We start from the raw sequence: 22,779 nt of genomic DNA on the forward strand, positions 1-22,779 counted from the left end.
CCGTCCCCCGGCGGCGGGTGGAGGTGACAGCAGTGAGGCCCCCCGGGAACGGCCCCTCCGGGACGCGCCGGCCGGGGGCGCGGCGGGGGTCACCTCCTGCCACGGCCGGGGCCGGGGGCCAGGTCGACTCCTTTCATTGTTCAGGGGCGGCGGGGAGGGGACCCGGCGGCCTCCTTCCCCATCCACCCTCTCCAGCTGGCCGAGGCCCCGTTTCTCCCGGCACCCCGGGGGGGATTTGGGGAGGGGGCGCAGGGGACGGCGAGCGAGCGACGCGAAGGACCGCTCGCCGCCCGGGCCCGAGTCCCCGCCGCCCGCGGCCGTGAGCAGAAGGCGGGGGACAGCGAGGCCTCGGCCCAGCGCCGACCACAGGTAGGTGTGGCGACGACTGGTGGCCTAGCGCCTGTGGGATCCGTTCAGGAGACTCCCGCTTCCTATTCTGCCGCCCGCCCCCGCTGGGATTGGAACCCTGGGCTCCCTACCACGGAGCTGTATCCCCAGCCCTTTCTGTTTGTCATTTTCAGACAAAGTGTGGCTTTAGCCCAATCAGGACTCAAACTGGTAATTATCCTGCCTCAGCCTCCCGCAGGGCTGGAATTGCAGACGTCAAAGCATGAGGCAGTTGTTGGTTAGCCTGGAAATGCTGGAACTGGTTCATGCATTTGTGTTTGCTCTTAGTGCTCAAAAGAGAGTGTTTGCATTAAAAATAATTACCCTTTGGATGTGGGAAGGACTGGTCAGTGGGACAGTAACCAACAGTTTGTGAAGAACTTGTGGGAAACGAGCAGTCTACTAACTGCAGTCCCTGCTGCCTACTCGGGCTTGGATCTTTCCCGCTCTTGGGGTGGCTTTCCTTGCTGCGGGCTGTGGAGACACACTGACTGGGTCTACCCTGGCCTGTCATCCTCTGTGTGACCTTGAACAAGTTACAAGAGGTGACCGAAACATACAGTGAATATTTACACTTAAGAATTTCATTGCATGCCGGGCGTGGTGGCTCATGCCTGTAATCCCGGCACTTGGGAAGCTGAGGCAGGAGGATTGCTGTGAGTTTGAGGCCAGCCTGAACTGCATAGCGAAACCCTGTCTCAAAAAGACAAAAAAAAAAAAAAGAGAGACTGGGGATATAGCTCAGTGGTATAAGCGCCTGCCTGGCAAGGGCAAGGTCCTGAGTTCGATTCCCGTTACCCAAAAAAAAAGAGAGAGAGAGACAATTTCATTGCAGTAAAAGCTGCAGTACACTCTGCCATCTCCCTGGGTGTGGGCCACCTTCCCTCGAGGCCCCCAGCAGCACCGACCTCAGTAAATCCAGCTGCCGACTCTGTCTTCTTAAGTGACACCTCGGTATTTGAGGACAGCTGTTGACCAATGCCGTCTGGAAACTGTGTCTTCTTGAGGTTTCTGGGGCTCGTCCCCTTCTGCCGCATGTGTGGGGGTCACACCTCCGCCTCACCCCTGCCCACCCCGGCCAGGATCAGACCAGGGACTCCCCTCTTCCCCTCCACTCACCCCTAAAACGCCCTATCAGTGCATGGTTTGAAATGCTGGTTACGACGTGGGATTCCCAAAGTTAGGTCTCTGGAGGAAGTCCTCTGCCAGTCATCCCCAAACCTGAGCTCTCCATCCTAACACTACCCACCGCCCCAAACAGCTGCCCTCTTATTAAATGGCGCCACTCCTCACTGAGTTACTTCCACCAAGGAGCAAGGGGACCTCTCTAGTCTTTTTGAGACAGGGTCTCGCTATGCGGTTCAAGCTGGCCTTGAGCTCACTTTGTAGCCCAGGCTGGTCTCCACCTCACAGTGATCCTCCTGCCTCAGCCTCCTTAGTGCTGGTCTAACAGGTGTGCACCACCATGTTCAGCTTATTCCTGGATTTTTTGCACTGTGTTTATCAGGCTTTGGTACCAGTACTACGTGAAGACTATAGAAGAATGTAAAAACTTTTTTCTCTAGGTTTGGAGAAAGTTGCGATCCATCTCCAGTTCTTTGGAGGGTCGGGAGTTGGATTTGGTGCTGGGGACTGAACACAAGGCTCATACATGCTAAGCTCACACTCACCCTAGCCTTTCAGCTCTGATTGGTGTGTGTGCGGGTACTAAGGAATGAACCCGGGGGTGTTCTACCATTAAACTACATCCACAGCCCTTTTTAAAGTATAGTTTGAGACAGGATTTTGCTAAATTGCACAGGGTAGCCTCAAACTTGCCATCCTCCTGCCTCAGCCTCTTGATTGTTTGGTTTTGTTTTTTTTTTTTTTTTTGGTTTTTTTGGTTTTTCTCCGGTACTGGGAACCAAACTCACGACCTTGCACTTGCCAGGCAGGCGCTTTGCCGCTGAGCTAAATTCCCAGCCCCTGCCTCAGCCTCTTGAGCAGCTAGGATTGCAGGTGTGTAAAACCATAACCAACTCTTCTCCGATTTAAATGCTTTCTTAAACTGGTGCTAAAGCCCACCTTCCCTAATAGCTTTTTCTTTTCTCTTTTTTTTTTTTTTTTTTTTTTGAGGCAGGGTCTTGCTATGCCGTTTAGGCTGGCTTTGAATTCACTCTGTAGCCCAGGCTGGCCTCAAACTCTTGGTGATCCTCCTGCCTCAGCCTCCTGAGTGCTGGGATTACAGGTGTGCACCACCACACCTAGCTTCCTAATAGTCACTTTTCAAAATTTTTATTTTTATTTGTATTAGTACATATTTGCGGCACGTGGCGATTGCATTCCTCGTGGGAAGTTGGTGCTTGGACGCAGCGCATTTTAATTCCTTTGACGTCCCCTTTCCCTCCCTTCCCGCATAGCCTTTGACTTTGGTGCCCCTGGCCCAAGACTTCCTGAGTCAGCCCTGCCAGCCTGCTCCTCCCAAGACGCCCTCCCCCGTGCTGCCGCCCGGGAAACTGGAACCTTTCCTGCGGGTGCTGGTGGGGCAGAAGCACCACCTGGTGACCAGCTCGTCCCGTATCTTGTCTCTCTTAGCCCCCGCTGCTGTTTCCAGGCCTCAGCATTTTCTTTAGAACTAGCTAAAGTTTCTTGGTTTCGGGCCAAAGATGAAATTTTTCTTGGCCAGTTTGAATGTGGTTGCATCCGCTGTTTTAAGATTTTTTTTTTTTTTTTGGCTTTAGGTTTTTCATTTTGTTTAAAATAGTACAGTGGAGGCGACCAGGGTGAGATGTTCCCTTTCCACTCTTGACAAAATAAAGCATGCGCTTTATTGTGTTGCCGTCTCCTGAGAAAAAAGGGCCGGCCTCCCTGGCTCTCTGGGGCGAGGGGAGCCAGGCCAGGGCTGCGGAAGGAGCCGACTGAGGCCGGGGTGTCGAGGGCGTGACCGTAGCCATGTCGCCCCCTCGTTCTCCTGGCCGGTTAGAAACAGACAAGAAGGCTCAGATCTTCGGCTTCAGAAAGTGTATTTTCCTTTTGCCCTTCTTTTCTCTGCCTACTTTTCCCTCCCCTTCTTCCCTCCTCCCTCCCTCTTTCTTCCCTTTATTGCTCTTCCTTTATTTCTCTAAAGCCCCAGGAAATGAAATGCAAAGACTTACGCCTTCAGTCCTGAAATGCAAGCTGAGACGCTCTCCCGGCAGGAAATTCCAAAGAGAAGGCACCTGCAGCAGCAGTCTCTGGCTTCTGTGTTTTATGGAGCACGTGTAATAACTTTGGCAGGAATGCCCGAGGGCCGACATTTAACAGGAAGAGCCAGGATTTTGGAAGTGCAGGCAGCGTCCCGAATCCACGCGCATCTGCATACCCTACGTGTTTGCGCCTGGATCCCAGTGTTCTAGCTTGAGTAGAAGTTGATCACGTGACTGGCTTTTCAGGTCTTTGTGAAACCGAATAACTACGTTGACCAAAATTTCAACTTTGCAGCTGATTGTTTTGGCATGGTGCGGATGCAGCTTTCCCTTGGAGCGTTAGTGGAAGCCTTGCGGAGCTGTTTGAGGACATGAAACCTCAGTCAGTGTGCGGCTTCCAAGTCACACTGTGTGGTTCTTGGTCCCATCGCTTCGCCCTCAGAGACGGGTATTTCCCCCAGGGCGTGCTGCCTGGGTGGAGGCCCCATTTCCAGCCGTGCTGTCCTGTCTGCTGTCCCTATGAGATAGCTCAGGGCAGATGTCAGCCCCTTCTCAGGGTCGAACCCTGAATGTTCAGTCTTCAGAGGAACAAACTGCTGATTGATTCGAAGCTGAGAGCAAAAGTAACTTTGAAGTCTTCTGAGAAACTTCATTAAGCAGAATTATTTATTTCAGTAGTGGTTGCATTAGAAAACAGACACCATGGTTGTTATTCTAAGGTTGCAACTCCATGTTATTAAGAGTCGCTGTCATACTGCCAGGCATGGTGACACACACCTGTAATCCCAGCACTGAGAAGGCTGAGGCAGGAGGATCGCTGAGAGTTCAAGGCTGGTCTGGGCTACATAGTGAATTCAAGGCCAGACTAAACTATGTAGTGAAACCCTGTCTCAAACAAACAAGCAAAACTAAACAAAGAGTAATTGTCATGTGTTATTTCTCATGGGAAGATGGAAATCATTTTTGATTTTGGATACCAACTTAGTGGACAGAGCTAGTTTTTTTTTTTTTCTTCTTAACATCACTTTTTTCTTTTTGGCAGTACTAGAATTTTTTTTGTTTTGTTTTTTGACTTTTGGAGACAGGGTCTCGCTATGCAATTCAGGCAGGCCTTGAGCTCACTTTGTAGCCCAGCCTGGCCTCGAACTTGCAACAATCCTCCTGCCTCAGCCTCCCAAGTACTAGGATTACAGGCATGCACCACCATACCCGGCAAGAAATTGAAACCAGGGTTTTTATGCATACAGTGGGAAGCACTCTACCACTGAGCTATATCCCCAAGTCCCTCATTTAGAAGGTTTTTGGTTTTTTTAAATTTTGAGACAGGGTTTTGCTAAGTTGCCCAGGCTGGCCTCACACTGTGATCCTCCTGCTGGAGACTCCCAGGTAGCTGGGAATACAGGTGTAACAGTTCTGTTTTGGATGTAACATGAACACAAACAGAAAGCCAGTGCTGGTAGCATGTGAATCAATGGAGCACAGAATGCAAGCTAAAAGCTTCGAGAAGCCTCTCTGTAGCTCCTGCCCTGCACTCCCGGTGGTATGACTGGACTCGGGGCTGGGGCGGGCCATGAGGGAGGGACGCGGTGGCCGCTCAGGATGGACGGGCACAGGGAGACTGCGGCTGGCAGTCTGGGGAAGTCAGATGGCTTCTGACCCACTCGAGCAGTGTTTGGAGTGGTGGAGGGTACCAGGCTAGCCAAGCTCACTTAACCGATCAAAAAAAGTAACTTTTGCAGCTGAAGTAGGCGTAAATTATGAGCTGTAAATGCACCCTTGTAAAGTAGCTTTTAAACTAGCCATGGTGGCACACACCTGCAATCCCAGCGCCCAGGAGGCTGAGGCAGGAGGATCGCTGCGAGTTCCAGGCCAGCTTGGGCTACATAGGCATTCAAGGCCAGCCTGGACCACATAGTGAGACCCTGTCTCAAAAAAACAAAAACATTCATTCGTTTACCCAACTAGCAAACATTCGCTGTCATCCTATGTCACATTACACGTAGGAATAGCGTAATGAACAGGATAGATGGAGACCCTGCCCCAGTGGAACTTAGGCTAGCAATGGTTAGAAGTGCTCAGCTAGTCACAAAGTTACAGGCTTCTGCAGAGGAAGCCTTCAGCCTGGGGAGGGTGACAAACAGGTGAAGGTCTCACAGCCATGGTGTTGGTGGGTCAGAGGGCCCTAGCAGATGTGCAGTGCAGTCTGGAGGCAGCTCCAGAGGAGCCCAGTAGAGGGCTGGGGACTTAGCTCAGCGGCATAGTGCCTGCCCGGCAAGCGCAAGGTCGTGAGTTCGATCGCCGGTACCGGAAAAAAAAAAAGAAGAGCCCAATAGAGCAGGAGGATTTGGGCTTCTGCCGCAGAGCAGCGGGCAGCACCCGGAAGTGTGTGAGAAGGAAGAGACGCAGGTCTGCACCCATAGGAGATCCTCCTGGTGGTAACATGGGGTCCGTAGGGCTGGGGAGAGTGAGGGAACTCCTGTGGGGGACGGACAGGTGACTGGGGTCCCGGGAGGCTTTGGGGCTGAAGTCCGGTTGGTTGTTGAGACATGGGCAGTCAGAGAGGGGTTCTGAGGCAACTTCTGGGGTAAGGACTCCAACACCTGGCTGGTCTTCCTGACACGGCAAGTCTGGAAGAGGCCCTGACCCCTTGAAAACAATGAGTCCAATTCTGGACTTGCTGATTTTGAGGTTCTTACCCATTGTTCAAATGGGCAGTTAGGCATGGTGCCACACACCCATAATCCCAGCACTTGGGAGGCTGAGACAGGAGGATCGCTGTGAGTTTGAGGTCAGCCTGGGCTACAAAGTAAGTTCAAGGTCAGCCCGAACTGCATAGCTAGTCTCTGTCTCAGGAAAATACAATACAATGCAATACAAAAGGGTTTCTTAGGAAGCCATATCCAGGTTTGCTTTAAGCCCTGGAGCCACCAGAAAGGCTCCTTCCCCAGGGTTGGGACGCGCCCAGAAACACAGGCAGAGAAACAAAGACACTGAGCGTCCGAGGTGAGCAGCTGCAGTCCCTCACCCCACACATGCAGCAGACCGTTCCGCATGTGTGGACACCGTGATTTGTGAGCCCCGGGAGGGCGGGGGCCATCTGGACCCCATAACTCGGAGGAGCGAGGGAAAGATCAAGCTGAGGCCAGCCCCGGGGCTGCACTTGAGGTGGGGGACACACACCACTAGATAAGGAGGCAGGCGTGGGGGCGCAGGCCTGTGATCCCGGCGTCTGGCAGGCCCGAGCAGGAGGGCTGCAAGTGTGAGCCGAGCCTGAGGCCCCTCCTCAGCGTCCGAGTGCTCTGTCACCCGCACCATAGAAAGGCGCTATGCTAGACAGCTGGAGCGGCGCCGGGCAGCGAACCGGAGCATCCACCTGCGCGGTTCCCTGGGGCCCCGCCCTCCATCCTCTGCGTCCCTGCAGATGACAGGAGCGAGCGGAGGGGCGGGCTGAGCCCCCCAAGACTCTACTAGTGTGGGAGGTCCGAAAGGGTGAGGTGCAGAGAGGACACCGCCCTCCCCCAGCCCTGAGGTGGCAGCTCTGCATTTCACATCTGTCTCTTCCTTTCACTTTCAGTAGGTACTTATTGGCATTTTTATTTAGCATAATCATATATTCTTACCAACAAAAGCCTGCTGCTTGCTTGCTTGCTTTGCTTTGCTTTGCTTTCAGCACGGGAGATTAAGCCCAAGGCTTTTGCACTGACCTTTTTCTTTTGTTCTGGTTTTTGGTTTTGTTCCTGTTGTTATTTATTTATTTTTTGAGACAGGGTCTTGCTATGTGGTTCAAGCTACCTTGAACTCACTACGTAGTGCAGGATGACCTCAAACTTGTGGTGACCCTCCTGCCTCAGCCTCCCAAGTGTTGGGATTACAGGCATGTGCCACCATACCTGGCTGAAGCATAGATATTCACACTTTTTACAAAAAGCAGAGTTGATTTCAGTAGTATAAATATTTCCAAGCTGGGCGTGATGGTGCATGCCTGTAATCCCAGCACTTGGGAGGCTGAGGCAAGAGGATCCTTGCCAGTTCGAGACCAGCCTGGGCTACAAAGTGAGCTCAAGGTCAGCCTGAACTGCACAGGGAGACCCAGTCTCAAAAAAAAAGGGAGCTCAAGGCCAGCCTGAACTGCATAGCAAGACCCTGTCCCAAAATGACCAAAAAATTTTTTAAAAAAATGTTTCCAAGAAGGAAATTTGGAGAGGCGATAGATATATTTCTATGTATTTATGTATTCTTGGAGCCAGCGGAAATTGATTCCAGGGCGTGGTGTCTTCCTCCGTCTTGCACAATGCAGGAAGTCCTATGAGTTCGAAGACTTACTGCAGTCCCCCTCGGACAGCGGCAGGTCGGACTGGTACGCGCAGACCAGGCTGGGGCGCACGCGCACTCTCTCGGAGGAGAACGTGTATGAGGACATTCTGGGTAAGAGGCCCTGCCTGGCTGGGCGGTAGGGGGCGCTGCTCTGCTCCTCTGCGTAGCCTGTGCCCAGGGAAGGAGGGCGCTGGGGCTGGGACCCGAACTGGAGCCGGAGTCCCACAGCCTGCCTGCGACCTTGGTTCTGCCGTTAGCTGTGTGATGCTGAGCTGGTGACTTCTCTGAACTCATTCTGTCATCTGTGTATTGATAACCCCTTGCAGGGAGGGGACTTACAGACTGGGGAGAACGGAGTAGACCCAGTTTCTCAAATGACCTCGAAATTGCAGGAGTCATTGTAGGAAAAGAGAGCCCTGCAGACCAGCAGGCCCCTGAGGGAACCCCAGGAGTGTTGCTCTCACAGGGCGTCACTGATGAGGAGAATGTCAGCTTAGCAAAAGAATGTTGGGCTGGGTGTGGGTGGCACAACTATAATCCTAATACTGGGGAAGCTGAGGCAGGAGGATCCCTGTGAGTTTGAGGCCAGCCTTAACTATATAGCAAGGCTCTTGTCTCAAAACTAAAAAAAAAAAAAACAACTTTGGCCTAGCCCTACGGATTCCTCTCAGTTGCCAAAATGGGGCTTCAACTCTGAGGGTATCTGGGAGCTCAGAAATCTTCAGGCATCATGGTTTCGGTGAGGTGGGACTCAGGTGGGGAGGGACGAAGGAAGGGACACCCCTGTGTGTTGCACATGCGCAGCAGGCAGGGTGGCTGCAGCAGACACACATGCGCACACCCGTCCATGCTGGGCTGGGCCTGGAGGAAGGGCGTGCCCTCTGCCGAGCTTCTGGGTGGAAGGGTTGGCCTGGGTTGCTGCCCCCAGAGTGGGCTTCTCAGAGCAAAAGTGAGCATGAGCGCTGCATTTCTCTCTCCATGTTCTTGAGACAAAGTCTCATGATGTTCTTCAGGCTGGCCTTGAGCATACTTTGTAGCCCAGGCTGGCCTCGAACTCACAGCGATCCGCCTGTCCCCTGAAGTCCCATACCCTCCTCTGGGGATGGTATCTGGGCGTTACCATGGTGGCCCATGGGTCCCAGCGAAATCCTCGAGGTTTGTCCTGGCCAGACCTGCTTGTTGATTTTGGAGGCTGGAGTGCCACGTAGCAGTTGCCTCAGTTGGGGTGTGAGCCTTCCCTGAACGCTTCACTGTGGCCCGGACCTGGATCCGGAGTGCTGAGCCCTGGGAGTAGCTGATCTTCCGTGGTGGCCATCAGGGAGACAGGGAGTTACCCCAGCGGGAAGCAGGGTCTGTCAGGAAGAGGCAGGGTGACGGAGAGCAAAACAGCCGAGATACAGCACAGGAGAGCCCACGGTGTTGGCCTCGGTGTCCCCAGAAGGAAACCTCCCCCGCTTCCTCACCTGTTGTGTTTGGCCGCAGATCCGCCCATGAAGGAGAACCCGTATGAGGACATCGAGTTGCACGGCCACTGCCTGGGCCAGAAGTGTGTCCTGACCTCCCCCGCTTCTCCCACTTCGTCCGCCCCTGACACGCCCACCAAGGTACGAGCCCCTGGAGTGGCGGCAGGAGAGGGGCCCAAGCTGGTGGCCCTGAGCACCCAGAGTTCAGGTCACCCTCACAGCCTGGCTCCTGGGACTGTCTGTCCCCTGCCTGACCGCTCTTCCTGCTTCTAGTTCTGGAACCCTCTGCCTCACAGAGCCTCCCAAAATGCCAGCAGGTTTCCGGCCCAGGGCCTCCTCAGATGTGGTAAATAAATGTGGTGCACACCTGTGATCCCAGCTACTTAGAAGGCTGAGGCAGGAGGATCATTGAGAGTTCGAGGCCAGCCCGGGCTACAAAGTGAGCTCAAGGCCAGCCTGAACTGCATAGGGAGACCCTGTCTCAAACAGACAAAAAAAAAAAAAAAAAGAAAGAAAGAAAGAAAGCTGAGGCAGGAGAATTGTGGTTTGGAGCCCACTCTGGCAACTTAGTGAGAACCTGTCTCAAAATAAAAAGGGCCAGGGTGTAGCTCAGGGGTAGAGCACTTGGCTGGCACCCACAAACCCTGGGTTCCATCCCAGTACTGCAAAAGAAAAAACTATATATCCATCTCATGTAGCTGTTGAGAAGACAGTCCTAACTAGGACAAACGGAAATACAGACTAACAAGCAGACTGTAAAACGGTATTTCTAAATTGTACTTTTTTTTTTTTGGTGCCGGGAATCGAACTCAGGACCTTGCACTTGCCAGGCAGGCGCTTGTGCCGCTGAGCTATATCCCCGGCAAAACAATATTTCTATAACATGCTACCATTTGTGGGTTTTAAATGAGAGAATACACATACCCGGAAGCTTGTGTGTGTTTGTCTATAAGAATCTCTTGGTTACGAGGACCTAAGAATGGACACGCAGGTGCCAAGGAGGCATTGCCTGGGGTCTGACACCACAAGACCGACTGCCTTTTTTACAGCACACCCTTTTGAGCCTTTTAGAATTTTCTGCCATACTCACATAGGTGATACCATTGTATGCATGATGTGGGGATAATTTCAACCCACTGCCTGTGGGGAGAGCTCATGTTCTTTAGCTTGACATTAAATTCAACCCTAAGCACCCCTTACCACCTGGTCTCTCACAGTCCTACCTGCAGACCCTCCCTACGGGCCAGAGCCTCCCTGTGCCCGCTGGTGTTATTGGCCCAGAGTCAGCAAACTTCCCCTAATCGGCCAGGGAACAAATATTGAGGCCATGTGGTTTCTGTCATAACTCCCCACCGCTGCGCCGTGCTGTGAAGCAGCCGAGGACAGTCTGTAAGCAGGTGGCTGTGGCTGTGTTGCAATAAAACTTTATTGATGGGCACTCAGATTTGAACTTTTGCATAACTTTTCACTCATCATGAAATCCTCTTTATTTTTCCACCATTTAAGAATATAAAATCAAGCTGAATGTGGTGTGCGTGCTTATAATCTCAGCACTCTGGGAGGCTGAGGCAGAAGGGTTGTAAGTTTGAGCTTAGCCTGGGAAGCTTAGCAACTCATCTAGACCCTGCCTCAGTATTAAAAATTTAAGGGCTGGGGATTTAGCTCAGCAGCACTGCGCCTGCCTGGCAAGGGTGAGGTCGTGAGTTCGATTCCCGGTACCGGAAAAAAAATGAAAAACAAAACAAACAAACAAACAAACAAAATTTAAAAAGGGGGTGTGGAGCTGGGGATATAGCCTAGTATAATGGCCCTGGGTTCAAACCCCACTAAAACTGTCTTTAACTTATGGCAGATCAGATGTGGCTCATAGGCAGTAATTTGCAGACCCCAGTACTAGTTTAATTTTGCATCTAGCCTTGGTTGTCACCTGGACCTCTGTCCCTATCCCAAGGGCCAGCTCCGTGAGGCCCCCTTTAGTTAAGTTTCTTATGCCTTCCCAGCCCTAGGGCCCCTCTTCCCTGACTGTCTGCATATTCAGGCATTTATCTCACGCTGAACTCTAAACTGCACTGGGACATCTCTTGCACTGATGATTTTAGTGCCATTTAAAATCATGTCCTGTGTCCTAAAAACATTTCCTAGCGTTTGAGGGTGTAGCTCGGTGGTAGAGCACTTGCCTAGCACGTGTGAGGCCCGGGGTTCACTCCCAAGCGCCAAAACAAAACAACTCCCTAACTCACTATAGATTCCTCAGTTTGCATTCTGTTCCTTTGTGTCACCCAAAAGGACTAGCATTAGTTATACAATATTCAGTTGTTGGCAAAATTAAATAAAAGAAGGCCGAATCCAGGCTGCGAGTGTCTGCTCAAATCCCCTGCTTGGACAACCGTGGATCAGTTTGCAGCCTGAGAGCAGCGCCATCCTTGGGCTCAGCATGTAGGGGTTGGGCTGCACTGGCCATCACAGAGGGAGGCTTCCTGCTGCCAGTCTGGCAGACCCACCCCAGAGTTCACCAGCTGCCCAAGTTCATCAGCTGTCCTTTTCCTCTCGTTGTGGCAAAGAGTAGGGTCATGAGTAGTCTGTGACAGCCAACAGTTAACACTTCCTGCCTGCCTTGGCGATGTCCTTGGTGTTTTCATTGGAATATATCTGCCTTTGACATTTAGGGACCAGGCATGGTGGTGCACACGTGTGACCCAGCACTCAGGAGGCTGACACAGGAGGATCACTGAGTTCAAGGCCAGCCTGGGCTACCTAGTGAGCTCAAGGCCAGCCTTAACTACATAGCGAGACCCTGTCTCAAACAAACAAAAAACTATCTAGGAAATCCTTCCTTTCCTATAGTGGGTAAAACAGTTGGAAAAAGACAGAGCCGGGTGTGGTGGCACAAGCCTGTAACCCCAGCACGTAGGAGGAGGCTGAGGCAGGAGGCCTGCCCAAAGAGGCCCTGCATCGGGCTGAGCACTCCTTTCTTCCTGTACCTGCCAGGTGAAGAAAACCTAGAGCCTCTGCCTCCAGAAGAGGCGAGCCTGTCAGTGGCGACGTCAGCGGCGCTGGCTGTCCAGGCGCGGTGCCCGCAGAGGACAGCATAGCTAGCTAGCCAGGGCTCGCGTCTGATCGCTGCTGATTCTCGCAAGCTGTGTGGGGCCGCACGCGTCATCCGCGGGGCGCTGGGTCCACGCTCGTTCCTCTGCTCGCCCACATCCGAGTGTCTGGTTTGCGCCCCCGTCCTGGGGGACAGCTGCAGGCTTCACCACTTCCTCCACTTAGCTCCGCAGATATTCACTGAGCCTCTGCCGCATCTGGGCTGCATCTGGACCTTAGGAGTAGCTGAGGCAGATCCACCTCCGCCAGTCAAAGAAAGTCACCTCTGGGGCATCCATGCTACTAGCTCCTGCCTGTGGGCAGCAGGTGGGAGAGCACCCTTGGGAAGGGGCAGTGTGCAGCTGGGCCTGTGGACCGGAAACAGGCTCCTGAGAAGGATTCCTCTTTCCTCTCTGCCCCTGCCCCCATTCCTAGTACAGCACAGGGACCCTGGACTAGGGTGACATAGTCTTTTTACATATTTACTCCACTCAGATGAGAAGGTTGAGCTGGGGTCTGAAACCAGGTCACTCTACCCCCAAGGCTTATCTACCACCCATGGTCCCTACCCATACGCCCAGGCCAGGACCTGGCACACTCAGCTCCTTCAGTACTCAGGGGGCTCCAGGGAAGTCAGACCTCAGGCCGGGAGGACGCCAGTCCGCCAGGCCGCCCCTGGAGTCGGCCCCCGGCAGTGCAAAAAGGAAGAGGGCCTGCTCTCGCTCCTTCTTTGTGAAGTGTGCAACTAAGATGTCCGTAGTAACCAGCTGGGTCAGCTCCTCCGTATGAAGCAATTTATGGCTCCTTGTAGACCCATGGTGAAACAGTGGAGTTGGCTATCCGAAAGGCTGGGAGTCTTTATTCCTGGAAATCTTCAAAAAGAAAATGTTCTAAATTATTACTGCACACTATTTGAGCTAAGCAAGAATGGAGAACTCACTGGAACAAAACAGGCCTAGGCCAGGAGGGCCTAAGAAATGACAAATATACCTTGTAAACCTTCCTTCCTTCCTTTCCTTTCCTTTGCTTTCCTTCTTCTCTGTTTTCTTTCTTTCCTTCAGTGCTGTGGGTGGTGAGCAGCACCCTACCACTGAGCCACACCGCCTGCCCCTCATGCCTTATAAATCGATGGAGAAAGAAAGGCTCATTCATTAAATGGAATGGGATCAATTAGTCTGGGGCAAGATGATTTAGATTAACATACTGTAAAATAAATTACCATTGGATTAATAAATAAAATATGTGAAAAACAAATCAAGAAAACGCAGAAACAAAAAGAATTAAACATTTAGTACAGCTCTAAAAAGAGATCGATTTTCTAGGCAAAGAATGAAGAGATTAAATGAGTCACAAAGGGGAAGATGAATGGATTTTCATGTCAAAAGTCACATGGGGCTGGGAGTGTAGCTCAGAGTACTTGCTGTCATTCATGAGGCCCTGGATTTGACCCTCAGTACCACAAAGGAAGGAAAGGAGGGAGGGAGGGAGGGATGGAAGGAGGGAGGGGAGGGGAGGGAGGGAGGGAGGCAGTTATATATCCAAAGTAAAGCTACAAATACAAACTACAAATAAATGAAAGAAGCACATTTCAACAAAACTAGCAAATAGTTAATACCTGTTCAATATAAAACTCATCCAAAATAATAGGAAATTGCCTGCCTGGCAAGTGCAAGGTCCTGAATTAGATTCCTGGTAACAAAAATAATAATGATGATGATAGGAAAAACATGGGTTGCATAAGACAGACAAACAGCATAAGCAGTGTGCTGAAGAGAAATGCAGTTCACACATTAAAATATGAAAAATATCGCAGCGTCATAGCAGAAGCAGGCAATGGCCTATCAAATGCCTACTGAACAGAGCAAAAAGAATTCTGCTTGATGCTTTATGTACTTTTATCAAATTTGATTAACTAATTGATTTTAAAAAGAGACTAACAATACAGTATCACAAAATGTGAGCCCTGGAAGTACTGTTAGAAAATATGTAAAGTAAGCTAGGTGTCTTAGCGCACACATATAATTCCAGCATCTGGGAGGCTGAGGCAGGAGGATTGGTGTAAGCACAAGGCCAACCTAAACTACATAGTGAGACCCTGTCTCAGAAAACAAAAGAAAATATATAAGGGGATTCTTTTATTTATTTATTTTTTAAAATTTTTAATGATGGAAACAAAAACATCTAAAAGCGGAGCTTCTGGAAGAACCGCTTGTTCTTGCCAGTCTTGTACCTCTCCTTGAACTTGACCTTCGCCTCACACCGGGCCTTGCGCTTGAGGGCCGGGTCTCGGAAGACGTCCTTGTTGACCACCGTCTTGTCCAGGGGGATGTCTGCGGAGTACCGTGTGGGCATAAGGTGGTTGTAGTTGTACACCTTCACGAAGGACTTGATCTTTGACCTCTTGGCGATCTTCTTCCTGCCCCTGGCGGCTGTCACTTTGCGGGGATAGCGGTCAATCCCGGCCACCAGCGCATGGCTGTAGGGGCGGTCGGAGGTGCCGTCGTTGATGTTCTTCACGATGACAGCTTTGCATCTGGACTAGCGTCCAGCCAGGACTGCACCACCTTCCCGGGTTTCCTGAACTTGCCCATGGCTGTGGGGGAAACCCTCAATCACAGATGGCGGCGGATTAGGAGACCTTGCCCAAGCCTCTACCCACCAACGGGACTGAGCCGGGTTACAGCAGAAAAAATATTTTTTAACATGTCTTATTTTACTTTATTTTACAATTATATTTTATTCCTTTTTTTATTAGTATATGTTTGTAATACATCATAAATCTATCCATAGTGGGGAATTGGTACACATACATACTGCTTTTTTTTTTTTTGTCTTTTTGACACAGGGTCTTGCTATGCAGTTCAGGCTGGCCTTGAGCTCACTTTGTAACCCAGGCTGGTCTCGAACTCACAATGATCCTCCTGACTGCTGGGATTCCAGGCTTGTACCACCACGCCCGGCAGCAACATACCACATTTTGATCCATTTTACTTGCCCTTCCTTTCCCCTCTCTCCATCTCCCCATTCCCAGATCCCCTTCCCATCCCTGCAAAGTTTATCTCCCTGTTTCCTATTACCTGTCTTTTATTTTGCTTCTAAATTATTTATACTTCGGATTTCTCATATAAAAGAAACCACACAATATTTAGCTCATGTCTGATTTATTTCCCTTGCATTATGGCCTGAAGGTGCACCCATTTTCTTAAGATTGACTCGAATTTATCCTTATTTATGGCAAAGTGGTACTGTGTCATGTATAAACGCCACATTGTCTTTATCATTCATCTGCTGATGGACATGTAGGCTGCTTCTTAGATTGAGCTCTTACGCCTTGTGCTAGTAGGAACATGGCCATACGTGTATCACTATAATAACAGTCTCAGGGGCTGGGGATATACTCAGTGGCACAACACCTGCCTAGCAAGCTCGAGGCTGCAAGTTTGAGTCCTGGTACCAAAAAAAAAAAAATTTCAGTAGGACACCTGGAAGAAGTATAGCTGGGTCAAGAGGAGTTTCTACTTTTAGTCTTCTGAGGAACCTCCATACTGATGACACCAGTTTACACCGGTGCTAGCCAAGTAGAAGAGCTCCTTTTCTGCGCATCCTAGCCAGCATCTGTTGTTCTTTGGTTTTTGGGGGATAGCCATTCTTTCCTCTAGAAAAATGAAATCTCAGTGTGGCTTTGATTTGCGTTTCTCTACCAGCCAAAGACGCCTAGCCCTTTTTCATGTAGCCACTGGCCATTTGTACTTCTTTTGAGAAGTGTCTATTCATTTCCATTGTCATTTTTCTGACTGAGTCTTTTCTTTTAGGAAGTTTTTTTCTTGGTCTCTTTGAGACAGGGTCTCTCTATGCAGTTCAGGCTGGCCTTGAACTCACTTTGTAGCCCAGGCTGGTCTGGAACTTGCAGTGATCCTCCTGCCTCAGCCTCCTGAGTGCTGAGATTATAGGCGTGCACTAGCACGCCCAGTTCTAGACAGTCTTCTGCTTGAGGATAACCAGTTTTCCCAGCAGCATTTGTTAAAGATGCTGTCTTTTCTCCAGCGTATGTTTTGGGCCCTTTTGTTGGAGACCAGAAGCCCGAAGGTGTGGGGAGTTGTTTCTGTGTCCTCAGTTCTGTTCCACTGTTTACCATGTTTATTTTTCTGCTGTTTTTAATCACCGTCCCTTTGTGCTTTAACTTGAAATCTGGAATAGTGGTGCCTCTTGCTTTGCTTTAGTTGCCCAGGATTGCATTTGCTATTCTAGGTCTCTTCCCATTCCATAAAAATTTTAGGGTTTTTTTTTTTTTTTTTTCTAGTTCTGTGAAGAACGCAGAATCACTGTTGGTACTGTGACCTTTTTGACAGTATTGGTTCTGCCTATCCAGGAACACGGGGTGTCTTTCCATTTTTGATGTTCTCTTCAATCTTGCTTTTCAGAAGACTGTAGAGGTTTTTCATTTCCTTGGTGAGGGTAATTCCCAGGTAATTCCTTGAAGCTATTGTGAGTGGGATTGTTTCCCTGATTTCTTTCTCAGTGGGTTTCTTGTTTGTTGGTGTAAAGGCATGCTACTGATTTTTATTTAATTTTGTATCCTGCTCCTTTGGTGAATGTGTTTCTTACCTCTGGGAGTCACGGCATCTGCAAATACAGTTTGCCTTCGTTTCCTGTGTGTTCCTTTTACTTCTTTGTTTGCCTGATCACTGTGGCTAAACTTCCAAGTACTGTGCCAAAGAGGAGTGGTAAAAGTGGGCATCCTTGTGCTGTTCTTGATTTCAGAGGAAATGCTTTGAGTTTTCCCCATCTCATATGATCTTAGCAGGAAGGGTGCCGTAAGTGGCTTTTACCAGAGTGAGAGAAGGTCTTTCTACACCTCTTTTCTTCAAGGCTATATCACGAGTGGGTGTTGGATTTTGTCACGGGGTTTTTCTGCTTCTGTGATATATTACTGGTGATTTGCACAGGGCTGGGGAGTGAAACTGGGCCTTTGCACTGTGCTATGTCCCCAGCTCCTTCTTCATTTTGAAACAAGTTCTCAACAAGTCACTAAAGTGGCCTAGGCTGAGCTTTAATTCCAGTCCTCCAGCCTCAGCCTGAAGAATGCTGGGATTACAGGCAAGCGCCACCATGCCTGGCTATAATTCCTTATGGTAATGGATAAGAAATAGATTCACATGGATCATACTTCAAGCAGTATAAAAAGTAGACAATGAAGGGGCTGGGGATTTAGCTCAGCGGCAAAGTGCCTGCCTGGCAAGTGCAAGGTCGTGAGTTCGGTTCCCGGTACCGGAGAAAAACCAAAAAAAAACAAAGTAGACAATGAAAATTTTTCTCTTGCCTTTGTCCCTCTTTTCTCTCTTCTAGAGCAACTATGCTGAGTCAATGTCTTGATCTATACAGAGCTATTCTTCCAAAATTATTCTACACATATACCAATAGTTTTGTACCTTACGACACACTGACACAAAAATTAGCATACTGTACTATTTTATGTTTTGCCTTTTATGCATAATAACATATATTTGACAGAACCTTCCTTAGTAGTGATGTCCCAATCTTTTTTTTTCTTTTTTGGTACCAGGAATCGAACTCAGGACCTTGCGCTTGCCAGGCAGATGCTTGTGCCACTGAGCTACATCCCAGCACTTTCCTTAGTAGAACACACAAAAAAATCTGATCCTTGCTGGCATAGCAATCTACAATGTGTGCTATAATTTTTTTGGCCAGCCTCTGTTGATAGACATTTATATTATTTCTAATACTTTGTGATTACAAATCATGCCACAGTGCTGTATACTCCATACAATATAACCTGTACCTGGCACAAGCATGTGTGTATGAGGAGGGGATTCCTCAAGGGGTCAAAGGGCACATGCTTCATCGTTTTGTTAATATCCCTAGGTGCTCCATGGAGTTGGACCAGTTTATACTCCCACCAGCACTGTGTGAAAGTGACTTTTTCCCTGCCTTTTACCAATACAGGGAGTTATCATATTGGGGGGGAGGGCACCTTAAATGACAGAAATCGATTTTCTCATAGTTTTGGAAGTGACTTAATCAAATTTTTTTTTTCAGCACTGGGGACAGAACTCAGGGCCTTTCTGTCACTGAACTACATTCCCAGCTTTTGTTGTTGTTGTTGTTGTCTTTTTTGAGACAGAGTCACAGTATGTAGTTCAAGCTGGCCTTGAGCTCACTTTGTAGCCCAGGCTGGTCTTGAACTCTCAAGGATCTTCCTGCCTCAGCCCCCTTAGTGCTGGGATTACAGGTGTGCGCCACCATGCCCAGCTCCCAGCTCTTTTGATTTTTAAATTTTGAGACAAGGTAACTTGTCTAACTTGCTAACTTGTCAAGCAAGCCTTAAACTTGCAATCTTCCTGCCTTAAGCTCTTGATACTAGGATTATAGGTATGTCCTAGTTATCATGTTGTAGGTTTGTGTTTGTTTGCCTTCTTGCTTTTTCTTGTTTTGGTGGTTTTTTTTTTTTTTTTTTTTTTGTGGGGAGATTTAAAACAGGGTTTCACTATAGTATGTAGTATGTAGTTCAGACTAGCTTTGAACTCACTGTGTAATCCAGGCTGGCCTTGAACTCACAGCAGTCCTCCTGCCTCAGCCTCCCAAGTATTGGGATTACAGGCATGGGCCAAAACACTTGTTTTAAATTATCTTTTTTTTTTTTTTTAAACCTTTGCTAATCTGAGTGTAAAGTGTTTCTTCAACAGAGTTTTAGTTTTTTGTTTTGTTTTTTTGTTTTGTTTTGTTTTTGTTTTTCTCCGGTACCAGGAACCGAACTCACGACCTTGCGCTTGCCAGGCAGGTGCTTTTGCCGCTGAGCTAAATCCCCAGCCCCCAGAGTTTTAGTTTTATAGGTGAAACTGTGAATCTCTTCATATATCTAAGAAACTGTATTTCCTTTTCTATAAACTTACCATTCTTTGCCTGTTTTTTTTTTTTACTTGTTAATCTTTTTCTCATTAATTTGTTGTAATATCAGGAAAATGAGCCCTGCATTGAATTGTAAATTTTTCTGTTTGCTGTGCTGGGATTTGAATCCAGGGCGTCATGCATGTTAGGCAAATGCTCTGCTGCCAGCCCCTGAATTTCCGAACAGGTTTTTCATTTGACTTTTCTTTTTGTTTTTTGGGGGGGACAGGGTCTCTCGATGTAGCCCAGGCTGGCCTCAAACTCACAGCAATCCTCCTGCCTCAGCTTTCCGAATGATAGGATTATAGACATGTGCCACCATGCCCAGTTTTGACTTTTTGTTTTTAAAAAATTTGTTTTGGAAATAAGATACTAGAGATGCAGGTGTGGCTCAATAGTAGCGTGTGTGCTTAACACACACAAGGCCCTGGGGTTATTAGGTGGCTGCTTCTGGCTCACCAAATGAACATTTCCGGGCTCGCCTCTCCTTCTGGATTAAGATTCCAAAGCTGGCTTCGGCAGCACATATACCAGAATTGGAACGAGACAGAGATTAGCATGGCCCCTGCGCAAGGATGGGTTCCGATTCCAGGTTCTCCCCATCTTGAGCAAAGAACTGAATGAAGCAAGCAAAAAAAAAAAAAAAAAGCTGCGAAGTTTACTTGAAAAGTAAAAGTGAAGAGTGAAGAGTGAAGGGGAAGCTGGCTCTGCAGACTGAGCCTGGACTGAGTGAGAGGAAGAAGCAGTGAAAGGGTACCCGCAGGAAGCAAAGGCACTATTGCCAGGAAAGGCAGGATAGCAGGTCCTTCCTGGCGCCTGTGTCTTTTCTGCAGTCCAAATCTCGAGGAAAACCGCGAGAACTTGTAGATACGGGTCCTGAGAGGCGGCGCTGGGATCCCACCCCTCAGGCTGACTGCTTAGTCTAGCTCATCGCGTGGAAACCTGCTCTGAGTTCTCACGAGAAGTCCACATGCAGGGCTATGGGAACAGCTCTGCGGTGTGTTCTGGGATCTTATATTTAACCGGTCACTCCCATTTCCCCAGGCATTTATTCATTTCACTGGGTAATTAACTGAATCCAGTGAACGGGGGTCGCTGAGTGGTCACAGAGCAGCACTGGGCTATAGCCATCCTCAGCTCTATATCTCCCAGTATATATCTCTTGGATTGTCAGAAAGTCCCGTCTGGGCTGGGTGTGGTGGCACCCAACTATAACCCTGAACTCGGGAGGCTGAGGCAGGAGGGTTGCTGTGAATTCAAGGTCAGCCTGGGCTACACAATGAGACCTTGTCTCAAAAAACAAAACAAAGTAAAATAAAAGATGTTTGCTGCTCAGTGGCAGCAAACACCTGGGGTCACTCCCCAGTACAGCCAAAAACAAAACAAAACAAAACACACAAGACTCATCTGTAAAGTCAGATTGAGCCGGGCTGGGTGCTTGTCTCCATCCTTACGCTCCAGTACCTGCCTGGACCCAGGGTCTCCATCACCAGCTCCTCCAGCTGTCTGCAGTCCGTCCTCTTATTGATCACTCTGCCTTCTCTTCTCTCACACAGCAGTCATTGTCCAAACCTGCCTTTTTCCGGCAGAATTCAGAGAGGAGGAACTTCAGACTGCTGGACGTGAGGAAGCTGAGTCGGGACGGAGCAGGGTCCCCTCCCAAAACCAGCCCACCCTCGACACCCAGCAGCCCCGATGACACCACCTTTAACCTTGGAGACCTGCAGAATGGAAGGCGGAAGAGAAAGATCCCCAAGGTAACCCTCACTGTGAACTTCCTGTTCGGCGTGCTGCCTTTTTCTGCAGAGGACGCCAGGTGGGACCCTCGTTCTGGTCCTGAGCTCCTTATGTCCCGGAAGGCCAGGCAGACGCAAGAAGCCAGCAGGCTGGGACACCCCGGCCTCTGTCCTGGTCATTATTTCCGTCCGGTGGCCTTCCTCTCAGCCATCCGTCTCCCTGCCTCAACAGCTCTTCTGATACCGGAAGACAATCTTTTCTTTTTTTGAGATAGAGTCTCACTCTGCAGTTGAGGCTGTCCCGGAACTCACTGTGTAGCCCATGTTAGCCTCTAGCTTTCAGCGATCCTCCTGCCTCAGCTTCCCAAGTACTGGGATTACAGATATACGCCACCACGCCCAGCTTCAGATAGTGCTCCCAGGGCTGTCTCCTTATCTTCAAAACCAGCCCCACATCCACCCTGGCCTGACCTTGCCGGGATGGCGCCAGGGTGTATTGGGAGGCAGCTGTCATCAGAGGGCATCTGATGCTCTGCTGTCCCCAGGGTGAAAGGCCGAAGCCTGGCCTAACCTCCTGTGTGTCTGTGGATCCCACTTTCCTGCTTTCTCTGGTGTCCCCCCACAATGCTGTCTCACTGACCCCCTGGTCCCGTGCGGGGACTTTCCCCTCCCTTTTTGGGTCTGCAGGACACTGGGGTTAAGCTGATGGGAGGCAGGGTCACAGGAGGAGCACAGGCTGTACTCATGTCTATGTGGAGAAGTGAGACCTGGGGAGGCACTAGCTCCGGGCACCGGTGTACTGAGCTGCAAAAGCATGGCGCTTATAGTAGGGAGCTAGATGACAAGCACTGGTCTGACTAGGTTGGTATGGATTTCCCTCAGCCTCAGCCTTCTATTTTTGGGAATAAGAATGTGCTTTACACATGTGGTGACACATGCCTGTAATCCCAGCACTTGGGAGGCTGAGTCAGGAGGATCACTCAGAGTTTGGAGGCCAGCCTGGGCCTCAGGAGCCTTGCTATACACAGAGCATGTAAAGGGTTGTACAGATGAGCTCGGGGGCGCGGGGGTGGGACACCATCTAGCAGATGTGTCCCATTGCTCAGAGTGGCCCGTCCGTCCATCTGTCCATCCGCCTGAAAGAAAGTCAAGGACAGCTTCATAAGCAGCTTGCTCCTGACAGTGTGATCGATCCATTTCGAGCCAGGACCTCACGGCACAGCCCTGCCTCGGCACCTTGTTAAAGCGAACTCAGAGCTCCTTGGCCGGGCTGCATGGGGAAGGGCAGGGCAGGTGCCAGGCGAGGCTGAAGACCTGCAGCCCTGGGGCTACGTGGGAAACAGGAAGTGTTCGCTGTTCTGTTGCTAGAAGGCTGGGAGGGCTCCTAGGTTCTGTCTGGCCCTGCCCCGGGAACGGTGCAGGCTACGTTCTTGTTTTGTTTTGTTTATTTTTTTATGATCTTGGGGATAGAACCCAGGGCCCTGCACACTCTACCTGAGCTCTGTACCACCGAGCGCTGCCACAGACTGCAGACTGCGTGTTGATTCTGTGTGAACTGATATAATCCCCACATTCAGCAGGCTGAGGCAGGAGGACTGCAAATTTGAGCACAGTCTAGGCAACTGAGTGACTTAGCAAGACCCGATTTTAGGATACAAGGGGACCGGGTATGGGAGAACACACCTGTAATTCTAGCGCTTGGGAGCTGAGGCAGGAAGATCACCG

The 22,779-nt window shown here is 49.9% G+C and overlaps 1 protein-coding gene and 1 pseudogene across 1 annotated transcript in view; one reads left to right on the plus strand and one right to left on the minus strand.

The window, feature by feature from the left end:
- The window catches only part of Dennd2a (DENN/MADD domain containing 2A), a gene marked incomplete in the record, with an annotated part of 63,713 nt that overhangs the window by 13,170 nt on the left and 27,764 nt on the right, over positions 1-22,779 (plus strand). Inside the window, 3 exon segments of the mRNA XM_013505021.1 lie at positions 7,849-7,976; positions 9,348-9,469; positions 20,875-21,075. Of these exon segments, the coding sequence (XP_013360475.1) occupies positions 7,849-7,976; positions 9,348-9,469; positions 20,875-21,075 (451 nt within the window).
- Positions 14,569-15,003, minus strand: LOC102021458 (annotated as a pseudogene).

This window comes from Chinchilla lanigera, unplaced genomic scaffold (assembly GCF_000276665.1).
Source record: "Chinchilla lanigera isolate Chin_1 unplaced genomic scaffold, ChiLan1.0 scaffold00093, whole genome shotgun sequence".
NCBI classification, from domain to species: domain Eukaryota; kingdom Metazoa; phylum Chordata; class Mammalia; order Rodentia; family Chinchillidae; genus Chinchilla; species Chinchilla lanigera.